The sequence below is a fragment of the Peromyscus leucopus genome, chromosome 3 (genome assembly GCF_004664715.2).
Source record: "Peromyscus leucopus breed LL Stock chromosome 3, UCI_PerLeu_2.1, whole genome shotgun sequence".
NCBI classification, from domain to species: Eukaryota; Metazoa; Chordata; class Mammalia; order Rodentia; family Cricetidae; genus Peromyscus; species Peromyscus leucopus.
Window position 1 is genome coordinate 102,683,961 of NC_051065.1, and position 12,923 is coordinate 102,696,883.

Genomic DNA, 12,923 nt, shown 5'->3' on the forward strand with positions numbered 1-12,923 from the left:
TTTTTTGAGACAGGGTTTCTCTGCGTAGTTTTGCGCCTTTCCTGGAGCTCACTTGGTAGCCCAGGCTGGCCTCGAACTCACAGCGATCCACCTGGCTCTGCCTCCTGAGTGCTGGGACTAAAGGCGTGCGCCACCACCGCCCGGCGATAAGAATTTATTAATGACAACTTTTAAAAATCTAGAGGCTGCAGAGCTAGAAAAATGGCTACCCTTCCCAAACTCACAGGTGTGTCACAGACTCATGTGTTTGAATGCTTGGTCCTTAGGGGGTTGACACTATTAGGAGGTGTGGCCTTGTTGGAGTAGGTGTGGCTTTGTTGGAAGTGAGTCACTAGGTTGGTGGGCTTTCATGTCTCAGAAGCTCAAGCTAATTCTCTGCCTGTGATCCAAATGTAGAACTCTCAGCTCCTTCTCCAACACCATGTCTGCCTGCATGCTGCCATGCTCCCTGCTATGATGATGACGGACTAATCCTCTGAAACTGTAAGTCAGCTCCAATTGAATGTTTTTTATAAGAGTTGCTATGTACGCTAGGCAGTGGTGGTGCAAGCCTTTAATCCCAGTACTGGGGAGGCAGAGGCAGGCGGATCTCTGTGAGTTTGAGGCCAGCTTGGTCTACAGAGCAAGATCCAGGACAGGTACCAAAACAACACAGAGAAACCCTGTCTCAAAAAAAACAAGTTTAAAAAACAAACACACACACACACACACAAAAAAGAGTTGCTGTGGTCATGGTGTCTTATTACAGCAATAGAAATCCTAAGACAAAAATAAAGAGCACTCATTGCTATTGCAAAAGGACCCAAGTTTGACTCAGCACCCATATGGTAGCTCACATCTGTCCATAACTCCAATTCCAAGAGCCCAGACTCCCTCTTCTGCCTCCCTGGGGACCAGGTACACTTGTGATACACATATATGCATGCAGGCAAAACATTCATACATATAAAATAAAATATTTAAATAAAAAAACACTAAAAAACATAATCAATATGGTGCAATGAAAAATAAAGGCAGACTAGTGCCAAGTTAATTTTTTTAATAAAATCTCTTGAGATTTTAACAGCTTGTAAGCACAGAAAGTCAAGCCTAGAATTGCTGTGGGATGTCTTTCTGTATGCTGTGAATATGTGTTGTTCTGATTGGTTGAAAAATAAAACTGTTTGGCCAATGGCAAGGCAGAATAAGGTTAGGTGGGATACTCGAACTAAAGAGATGGAAGAAGAAAGGAGAGTGAGAGTGAGAGGAGACGCCAGCCTGCCACCCAAAGAGCAACAAGATGCCAGCAGTACGGTAAAGTCACGGCCACGTGGCAACATACAGATTAATAGAAATGGGTTGAGTTAAGTTATAAGAGCTAGCTAGCAAGAAGCCTGACCCATAGGTCATACAGATTGTAAATAATATAAGCCTCTGTGTGTTTACTTGGGACCAAGTGGCTGCAGGACACAGGTAGGAGAGATTTGTCCTGACTGCAGGGCTGGGCAGGACCAGAGAAACTTCCAGCTACATAGAATACTCAATTAAAATCAAAGCAAAGAGGGCTGATGAGAAGGCTCAGCAGGTAAAGGCACTAGCCACTAAGCCTGAAGACCTAAGTTCAATCCCCAGGTCCCACATGGTGAAAGGAGAATGCTAACTCCCACAATCTATCCTCTGACTGCCACAAATATGCTGTGGTATGCGCATAACATATATACACATACACGAGTACATAAATGTAATTAAAAAGCAAAGCACATGTCACTTTAACCAGGACATGCTATAAATATGGCACCTACTCCTAGTCACAGGAAATGCTATAAGCCAAGAATCTCTCCTGTCTCAGTAGTGCATTTTTAGTATCTTTTTAATCCTAGTACTTAATTCATCAGTAATAATTGTTTTTCTTTTTCTTTTTTGCTAATTCACAGCTAACACAGAAATGAGGAAGGATGCTGGTATGACAAATTCTCTAAGTTAAAGCCATGCTTGTAGTCCTAGTACCTGGGAGGTCAGAAGCAGAAAGATTAGTTCAAAGCCAGTTTCAGCTACATAGTTTGAGGCCAAACTGGGCTACCAGGAACAGCTATGTCCTTTCTCAAAAGCCACATCATAGTAGAGCTTTATAAACCAAGGGCAGAATAGCCACAGAATACCACAAGTTACTTGTAAAAATTCATATCTTAGCCTCTAAAATGTATGTACAATGACTAGATAATTATTCTTAGAAATATATATCCAAAGGTCTATCTGTGGTTATCTAGAATGATTTAAGCATGAAACCAAAATAGTACTTCCCAGTCAAACTCAAAAGCAGAGAAGATATTCAAACTTCAAATGTAAGTATTCACTGACATACTATCAAAAGGCAGCAATTGTTCACAAAGGCATAGATCCAAGGGACTCCATTGCAGTGCTAATTTAACAGCTACTTGCCTTTGACAAAAATCTTAAAACTATCCATCAAAAAGTGAATTTTAAATCAAGGAGCCTAGTGGCACATAACTTTTATCCAGCACTCAAGCTGGCAGAAGCTAGCAGATTTCTGTTGAGTTCAAGGCCAGCCTGTCCTATATAGCAAGTTCTAAGCCAGTCAGAGCTACATAGTGGGATGCTGGGGAGAGGTCTCATTGGTTAACAGCACTGGGTATTCTTCCAGAGGGCCTGGGTTGAATTTCCAACATCCACAAGGTAGCTCACAATCATCTGTAACTCTAGAGCCAGGGGATCCAATATCATCTCTGGGCTCTTCGGGTACTGCATACATGTGGTACATGGACATATATGCAGGCAAACACTCATACACACACAAAAAAATAAAACCTCAAAAACTTTTTAATAATTTAAAAAAAAAAAAAACACTGAATTGTTTGTTTCTAAAAAGATTCATGTCACAGGTGTGACATGCCTCTAATCCTAGTACTCTGGAAGTTGAGTGGGGGAATCAACAGTTTAAAGCCAACCTCAACCTCAACCTCAACTATACAGTAAGACTGTCTCAACACACACAATCTATATTGAAAAACAAGAAGTAAAGCCCAGAACCAACATTTAAAAAATACAACAAGCTTTGTTTGTTTCTAAAATGTGCTTAAGTTGAGTATAACTCCAAATATTTGTAACTTCATTGTTAAGATAACAGAAGTATATCTGATTGAAATATTTAAAAGAAGCTGAGGCATCACTACCTACAAATATCTATAAAATTCTTTTTCATTTGGCAATTCTCTTGTTCAACTGAGAAGAGGTGGCTTTAAGTTGGAGACAAAGGCAAAAGCCTGAAAGCCAGCCCAAAGCTCTCTCTACAGTCCTCCCACCAAGACTGCTCTCATGACAGCATGGTACTGAGCTACACACCATCTACCTACTAGAACCAGAGAAACATAGGTATCAAGTGTCATCTCCCAGGATAAATGTTTGTCCCAATTTTTAAAGAACTCACTCAATTTTTTTTAATTATTATTTCTAGAAGCCACCTAAAATAGCCTACAAGTTAATATTCATGACACACAACAAGCAGTACTGTCATAGGAATCTTAAACTGTGAAACCAGACTGTGTGTTATCATTGGTAGACTAGTCTTCCTTCTGGCATGGACTGGGAAAGAATACAGAAGAAAAAAAATGAGTATCATCAAGGTTAAGGAAATAATTTTCTTCCCAGGTAAAACATGAAAGCAGTCAACCAAAGACGAACAGGCTCAGCATTCTTTGGTAACTTATTCACAAAGCCAAGAATTACATATTAATAATTAAGGTTTCAATTTTCTGAACCAAGCATTCTCCTACTTACACACAGAAAGTTCTTAGCAGTAAGTAAACAAACAAAAAGTACAGTGTTGTTTTCTATTTCTGTGTAATTCAATAAAATGGTTCAGAGTTTGCATAAAGATATACTAAAAACTCAATTTTGGCCATGTGTGGGCATACTGCAGCACTCAGGAGACATGGGCAGGATTATGAGTTAAAGGTCAGCCTTGGCTACATAGCAAGTTTGAGGTTAGTGTAGGCTATGCAAGACCCTGTTTCAAGCTCCACTCAAAAAAGAAAGGAAGAAGGAAAGAAATTGGTGCTAGAGGAATGGCTTACCAGTTCCTAGTATTTCCTGCTCTTTCAGAGGACCCGGGTTTGGTTTTGTGAACCCCTATCAGGCAGCTCACAACCATATATAACTCCAGCCCCAGAGGATTTGGTATCTCTGGCCTCCCAAGGTACTTTCACTCTCATGTGCACACCCACATGCATACATACATGTCTACATGTAATTAAAAAAAATAATAAATCTTAAAAAAAAATAGACAACTGAGGAGCTGAGGATACAAGCCAATGATAGAACATTTGACTAGTATATATAAGGCTATGGGTTTGAATGCCACCCCAAGACCAATAAATAATAAAACCCCCAAATATAAATACTAAAGTATGACTCCAAATTAAAATAAAACCAATCAAAATCTAAAAGTAATATGTCATGCACTAAATAAAGACCATTTAAATCTAGTTTAGTTAAAAGTGAGGCCAAACCACTCAGGAAGCAGCCACTTATGTTCCCTCTCTAATCACAGCATGCATCCTCTATGATTTTCAAACAGGAGAGGAAAAAAGACCTGAGATTTGAAATAGTCCTCAAACCTCTCATTTTAATAAAACAGTTATTAAATAATGCAACTTTCAAAATGGCAAAAGCAAACAGACAAAATATATTCTGCAAAAGGAAAATGTCAAAACATTTCCCCATAAAATAAGCATTTTTAGAGCCTCAGTTCACTTCAAAAACAAAGAATTAGTAAATGAAGGGAAGCAGGTGAAATCCCTCCATCCATGCAGAGTGCATTCCCACCTCTTTCTGCCTGTGATTCCCACCATGTGAATTTTGATCCAATCTGAGTCCTAGCTAAGGATGCACAACAGAGAAAAATTCTTCTTGTCAGAGTGTCCACAACAAGCTTTTTATGTCTAGATAGAACTATGTAATTGTATGCACATGTACACACAGATCTAACCAAACAGCATTTACCGCAGCGAATGGAACAGGGTTCTCAGAGCTGCACTGCCTTACAATGTAAGGCAACAGCTTACCTGTTCTGTACAGAATCGGAATGTGATCCGTAGAAAGCTTATGCTCACTCCGCACACCAATCAAGAGGGGGCTACCTCGCCTGAAATGCAAGATGAGTCACAATCAAATCTTTTTCATAAATAATGCACTAACAATATAAAATTTAAGTATGAATTCAAAATTAATTTTAATTTGAAATTTAATGATGCTCTTAAAATAATTTATTTTAGAAATGACCATGAAGTTCTTAGAGCAGTAAAAGCATTTAAGGTCTGCTAACAGAAGGATACCTTTAATCTGAAGGCAGGATGCCTGAGGATATATTGGTGTATGTGTACAACTGAATGGAAAGTTCCACTTCATATTAAAAGAACAATTTAAAATACAGGCTATTAAACAATTGCTTAGGAATCTGGCACATGTTTCAAAAAAATATGGAGAAAGTTAATGCTTTGGAGCTGAAATTAAAGAATATTCCATATTCAAATTCATAAAGAGCCATTGTGCTCACCAAGACAAATCACAATGACAAAATGGATTTGCTTTACTAAGAGATACTGCTAAAGAGTGGTATAAGGAAGAAGGAGTGTGGAGAAACAAACACAGCCAAACCTCTAAGACAACAGTAAATGGCCATTCATAGGCAACTGGAAATTATCCTGTAACCCAAATGTGTCAAAGTGCACGTCATTGTTAGTCTTCAATCTACTGTACCTTGTGCCAACTGCTTGCCCAGGAAAATGAACACTTTTAAACACAAGTGCAAAAGCACCTTCCTATGGAGGAAAAGGAAATATCAGCAATACTTCTTAGTAATAATTATCAAACAAAAACATTTAAAACATACTGGCTTCTGCATGGACACTTGTTGTTCACATTAGTGCTCTTTTGAACTAGGTTGTTTTTTTTTTTTTAATTTTTAAACAAGTCTTCATTTTAGATGTTGCAGCAAGGTCTCCCTAACATCTAAGCCCACATTTTAGGTAGATATTGTCTTCTGAGCTCTGATGTGAACAAACTAACTTTTATCACCAAGCTTACTTTCAAATACTGCTTCTAAAGGCAGACCAACTGGAAAGTCAACTGTGTTCTGTAGCACATTTCTCAACTGACACATATCTCTCAGACTACTAATTTGTTCAGGGAGGACAGAATTAGCAAAGATCCCAAGCTCCACAACCAAAACCCATCCTTGGCCCTCATCATCATATTCCACTATTATCCTCCACTCTTTTTGCCCTCACTCTTGGGTTTAACAAATACACACATTCATAATTATTAAATGGGATGGAGAAGCCAGGTGGTGGTAGCACATGCCTTTAATCCCAGCACTCAGGAGGCAGAGGCAAGTAGATCTCTGTGAGTTTAAGGTCAGCCTGGTCTACAAAGAGAGTTCCAGGACAGACAGGGTTGTTACACAGAGAAACTCTGTCTCAAAAAAAAAATCAAACAATAAATAAACAAACAAATAAATAAATAAACGAGAGATGGCTCCCTGTTAAAAGCAGTACTGCTCTTATAAGGGGCTGGTGGGCACGTTTATCCCAGCACTCGGACAGAGCAAGCGATCTCTGTGACACCAGCCTGGCACAATGAGCTCAGAAAGGCGCAAACTACACAGAAAACTGTCTCGAAAAAAAAAAAAAAAAAAAAAAAAAAAAAAAAAAAAGCAGACTCTCTTAAGAGACTTGATTGGTCCAAACCCACATGGAACAGCTCACAACCACCTGGACATCTAGCTTCAGAAGGTCCAATCCTCTCTTCTGGCCACCACAGACACTAATACTGATACCTGACTCTACACATGTGTGCACACCACCACTACCACCATTTAAAAAAAAAAAAAAAAAAAAAAAAAAAAGGAATCTTTAAAAGAAAGGTAAGACATAAGATGCTAGAGGGCACCTTTTCTGAAGTTGGTTCTCCCCTGCTGTGGATTCTAGGGATCAAACTCAGGGTGTCAGGCCTGCACAGCAAGTGCTTTTGCCTACTGAGCCCTCTTGCCAGCCCAAACTTACTTTTCAACCTTTAACTATAGTGAAATAATTAGAATACAGCTATTGTGAAGTAAATGGAACGGCAAACTCAGGAAAGCAAGTAATTCAAACAACAGTCTCTCAAAATTCTCTGCAGTGTGTGTGTGTGTGTGTGTGTGTGTGTGTGTGTGTGTGTGTGTGTGTGTTTTCAATAGAAGCCTAAAAAACACTCAAAGAAACCAGCATAGGGGCTAGGAGATGGCTCAGTTGGTAAAATGCTTGTCACACAAGCGTGAGTTCGGTTCCTAGCACCCACATAAAAAGCTGGGCACAACACAGTTTTAATAAGATACCCAGCACCAGCCTCCGCCCTTCACTTACACACCACGCACACACACAGATACTAACAATAAAACACCTTACAAATACAGCTGTCTAGTGTCTATAATTTTTTAAAAAAGTGAATCAGCATAGTTCCTGCTCATCAAACCTCATTTTAAGAAGCTACCTGAAGGCCGGGCGGTGGTGGCGCATGCCTTTAATCCCAGCACTCGGGAGGCAGAGCCAGGCGGATGTCTGTGAGTTCGAGGCCAGCCTGGGCTACCAAGTGAGTTCCAGGAAAGGTGCAAAGCTACACAGAGAAACCTTGTCTCGAAAAACCAAAAAAAAAAAAAAAAAGAAGCTACCTGAAATTAACACTAGCATAAATTACTTTATTTTGCATGTGTAGGTATTGGACATGCATTTTGGCATGTGTGTGAGCACACATGGTTGTGGTTATAGATGTGGGTGTGCAGGCACATATGTGAGTGTAGGTAAAGGCAAGAGGTTTGATGCTGGTTATCTTATTTGGTTGCTCTGTGCCTTATATACTTAGGTAGGGTCTCTCACTTGAACCCAGAATTTGCTGACTCAGCTAATACAGCCAACCACACAGCTTGCTCGAGTCCAGTTCCACCTCTGGGAGCTGGAACTACAAAGAGGCTTCCATATCCAGCTAGCATTTATGTGGGTGCTGGGAATCCAAACTCTGGTCCTCAAACTTGCAAGTGCTTTATTGCTGAGTCGCTGTCTCAATCCTGACGTACTAATCTTAAAAAGCGTGGTTTAGTACCAATTGTTGGATAACTCTCTCCACCAAGGTAGTAAAACTGACGTCCTGGCTTTCCCAGTTGTCATACATGTACTTGACAAGCTTTGCAATGGTTTCTGTGTCTGTCTCAGATTCAAAGTCATAGCCTTTGCTTTCCTGCAAGTAGAGAAACAGAAAAAAGACATTTAAATAAAGGCAATGTTCAAAGATTTTTTAACAGTTCCTTTATGTTAACCTTTTACATTTTTTTACGAGATTTATATGTGGATGTTTTGCCTACATAAATGTCTGTGCATGTATGTGATTGGTGCCCTTGGAGGTCAGAAGAGGGCAACAGATCCCCTGAAACTGGAGTTACAAACAGTTGTTAAATACCATGTGGGTGATGGGAATCAAATCCAGGTACTCTGCAAGAGCAACAGGTGTTCTTTGTTGTTGTTTTTGTTGTTGTTTTCAAGACAAGGTTCCTCTGTATAGCTTTAGAGCTTGTCCTGGAACTTGCTCTGTAGACCAGGCTAGCCTTGAACTCACAGAGATCTACTTGCCTCTGCCTCTCAAGTGCTGGGATTAAAGGCGTGCACCACCACCCGGCAGCAACAAGTCTTAACTAGTGAGCCATATCTCTAGCCCCCATGCAAATATTTTCTAGAATTTTTCTCTCAAAAACCAAATGAGTTTCTAATTGTGTGTGCACATATATTATGTGTGTGCATGTATGGTATGTGAGTACAGGCATAAGTGTGTGTCACAGTGTGTGTTTGGAGGTTAGAGGACAACTTTGAGGAACCGGTTTTCTCTTTCCACCGTGTGGGTTTCAGGTAATGAACTCAGTGTCGTCAAGTCTCAGAGGCAAACCCTTTACCCACTGAGGCATCTCCCCATTCCCTACAATCTTCCTAATTACTAATTTGTTTAGATGTCATACTAAATTTACACAAAATTTAAATTAAAATTAATTTATAATAATAAATTTAATAATTATTCAATTAATACAAGACTAATTTTAATAAAAATTAAAGTCTGATTATAGAGAAACAAAATAACGTTATTGAGTACAACTCAATACACTTAACATATATACCTCATATGATTTAAATCATAAATAATTAAAATAGTGGAAGGTATAATATTCAAAATAGTAGTTTCATAATGAGTAACAATTCTTTGGCGATTCTCAACTGTCCAATAAAGAGCTATTGGTAATATACAGCTATTTAACTTAAAACTGAAACTCCAGTTTCTCTGTCACAGAAGTTCAGTAGTCCCATACACACAGCTCCCACTATGCTACATACAGATAGTTCTCATCCCTGCAGACACTCAACAGAGCATGCTGAGGCGCCACTGTCTCAGTACAGCACATAGCTAGCCCTCAAACGCCCCACAAGAAATTAGAAGTGCTCCACTGTCAACAAAGAGAAATACAATAAACCATACACCCTGTGATTATCTTGGTTATGACTTGAGCAGTCTAATGTTGCACATCCCTGACTCTCACAAGTATTCTCAAAGATGGTGTCTTTTGGGGTCACTTTACTTACCAAAAACTTTTTCAAGTCTTTGTAGTTGGTGATGATTCCATTATGAATAACAATAAATTCTAGAAGAGATAAAAGTATTGACAATATAAGAAGTCTGATGAATGCTATGGTTAGCTATCATTGTGATAGATTTTTGGTTTTGTGTCTGGCAGTGGTGCTGGGGTTTGAATCCAGGACCTCCTGGATTCATGTTAGGCAAGCACTCTGCCACTAAATTACCTCCCAGCCTGCTGTCTCTTATTTTTGAGACAAGGTCTCACTATGTAGGCCAGGCTAGCTTTGAACTAGTGGAAATCATCCAGCTCCTGTCACCCAAGTGCTAGGGTTACAGGCACATACCACCACATCTGATCTATGAATAGATTCTTCTCAAGTCAAAAAATTAGTATACTAGTGGGTGTCCTCCTGTGTCGTGTGCTTCTTACTGTGGCTTGCCATGGAGCAACTCAAGAGCACTGCTTCCATGCTGATGCACACAGTGTTGGTGGGCATGTGCATGAGGAAATAGCCCAGGTCTGTTTTCTGCTACACTAAACACCTAGCCTAACACTGGGGAATGAAAGGAGCAGAGAAAGTCTCTTAGGCCTGTTTCCTCACTTGCAGAGCACTACTCTAGTTGACCATACTCAGTGTCTGTTCATTTATTCAAATTCTATAAACTGATTTGTGTAAGGTCCAGATGACTTCTAGAATGTCACATGAAAATATCAAAGTAACATTCCAAGAGCAAATAAATATAATCCTGAGAGATCAATTTCATCTTTTTATTAAATGATGACTGAAAAGTGTTAAAAATAGCTAGCCAAGAGTTAACAGTACTATGTGCAGCCATGACAGTATCCACACAGTGTGGCTTTAAATTCACAGATCAAAAGAACAATTATAGCTGGGTGTGTGGTGGCACACGCCTTCAATCCCAGCACTCAGAAGGCAGAAGCAGGAGGATCTCTGAGTTCAAGGCCAGCCTGGCCTACATAGTGAGTTCTAGGCCAGCCAGAGCCTCAAAGTGAGATCCTATGTCAAAACAACAACAAAAAAGAATAATCATTACTAAATACAATGGTTTTGTTGCCCTGACTGGCCTGCACTCCTAGACTTAAGCACTCCTCCTGCCTCAGCCTTGTGTATAATCAGAACAGGCATTTGTTACCACACCTAATGCCAATCTAATTTTATTATAGTATTCAAAATGTTCTCAGTATACCTAAAGACCCCACATTTGTCTCAAAAACAGAAAGTAATTGAGCCTACTGAGATCATTTCAAAAAGAAACAGGAACCAACTCGAATAAGCTCCCATTGGGGCAAAAGAGGAAAAGTGCTGCAGCAATACAGAGGACTACCTCAGTATACTGAAATAAATCAAGTATCTACCACAAACTGCTCGGAGGTGCCTCAGGAGTGCAGCATAGCACTTCAGTCTCATGAACTATTTGGGAGCAAGAAAGGGTAAAGATGGAGTGCAGTGTGGGACGTGTAATGACATATGTATGAATGTAACTAGGAGACCCACTTTTTGTATGCCAACTCAAAAATCAACTTTGTTGAAGACACTCCAAAAAATTATCATGAGTTTATAATAATGGAAAAAAAAAACATTGCTCAGGATAACATTAGAATCACTTAATGTTTAAAAGATGGTAAATAAATAATCAAGCATTCACCCTGCCTTCCCTATATAAGCTATTCCTCAGGATGACCAAGCAGTTGATGGAAACTTCTCCTTAGAGACACACCTAAATGCAAAACTGAAAGAGGACCTGAGGCACTACACTACTGCATCTGACAATCCCTATAATCTCTGCAGTAATCCCCAACGCCTACCATGACAAACACTGTGAACCTCCAGGTGGAAATACTGGCTGCAGATACAGCTCATGGTAGAGACTTGCCTAGCATCAATACACCCTGGGTTCACTGCCCAAGGCTGGAAAAATAAAAATAACAGGTCTGTTTAGCAGGGAATGATGGCACACAGCTATAACCTCAGTTCTTAGGAGGCAAGGAAAGGAGGATCAATGCAAGTTCAAGGCCAGCCAGATCTACAGAGTGAGGCCATTTTAAAAAACAATCAAACAAAAAAATTAAATGGGGAAACATTAAATAACATAACAGGATTAGATATAATTAGCAACACCTAGACTACAGGAAACTTACAGATAAACAATACATTAACTTACAAGAAAAAGAAAGAAAAAGACTGGCATATTGAAGAGTTACCCATTTTTATTACTGGAATCCTAAAATAACTTATACATGGAGGGTTGTTGAAATTTGGTGATGGGATCAAGTTTTGTACATTCTCTGAATATGTCTTGAAATTTCCAGATGAGAATGTAATTAAAATAACAACATAAGCACCTTGATTCTCCTCCCATTACTGGCCCATTAAAATCATATCAAAGCACACATAAGCTATTCATACCATTATTTTTATCAGAGCGTTGAGGGTGACTATTAACAGGATTAGGTTCTCCATGTGTTGCCCAACGGGTATGAGCTATTCCAAGATGTACATCAAATTCTATATCCAAGTCCATATCTTGTTGTTCTGTAGAAGATAAAATTTAAAACTCTAGTATTTGATAATGCTATAGATGTGAGTTATATTAAGTATAACTATACCAGCCCTCTCATCCACAAGGTTTGTGTTTAAAGATACTCAGTGGATACCTGAAACTGCAGACGGTACAGAGCTCTACAGGAGCATGTGTTTTCCTACACAATGTCATTATGTTTTCCACCTTAATGAACTACTAACTGTGGTCTGTGGCCTCTGGCTGTTGCATTTTCTGCTTGAGATGTGACAGCAGAACAAGCACCAATTTGTTTTTTCTTCTCACTTTTAGATAGAAGGTTCATCCTTACCATACCTCTTAGCAGACTCAGATTTCATTTTTCTTCTCTCCTTGTTAAGTAAGAACTTTCACCCCCTCCCTTCACAAGAAGCACCTTGTGGCTTCTCTGGCAGATCAGCAAACGAGCATCAGCATCTTGCATTTGGGGTCATTATCAAGCAAAGTAAAAACCACACCAAGTGGAGACATATGAACAGGCTACCTATGTGAAGTCCATTCTTAGGATGGCGTTTCTGAAGCTTCTTCACTTCAAGGTCAGAGCTGGCCCTAAACCCACTGCACATAATTTCCTTCCTGGTTGCTATGATCATTTTTGAAGCTCAGAGACAATTTAAACCCAAGCAGTTAACAAAACTACTTTTCTTCTTTCTCTTCAATTTTTAAGTCTTCCTCAAAATGGGTCCCAAAATAGGGGA

The 12,923-nt window shown here is 39.4% G+C and overlaps 1 protein-coding gene across 2 annotated transcripts in view; it reads right to left on the reverse strand.

Moving 5' to 3' along the window:
- Gfpt1 (glutamine--fructose-6-phosphate transaminase 1) overlaps positions 1–12,923 on the reverse strand; it is a 55,966-nt gene that overhangs the window by 31,128 nt on the left and 11,915 nt on the right. Inside the window, exons 4-9 of one of the 2 annotated variants that reach the window (XM_028853708.2) lie at positions 12,075–12,200; positions 9,651–9,709; positions 8,131–8,265; positions 5,755–5,816; positions 5,061–5,140; positions 4,822–4,875 (exon numbers count right to left, since the gene is read on the reverse strand). In XM_028853708.2, the coding sequence (XP_028709541.1) occupies positions 4,822–4,875; positions 5,061–5,140; positions 5,755–5,816; positions 8,131–8,265; positions 9,651–9,709; positions 12,075–12,200 (516 nt within the window). The remainder of the gene's footprint in view (positions 1–4,821; positions 4,876–5,060; positions 5,141–5,754; positions 5,817–8,130; positions 8,266–9,650; positions 9,710–12,074; positions 12,201–12,923) is intronic. The other variant, XM_028853698.2, reaches the window with a different exon arrangement.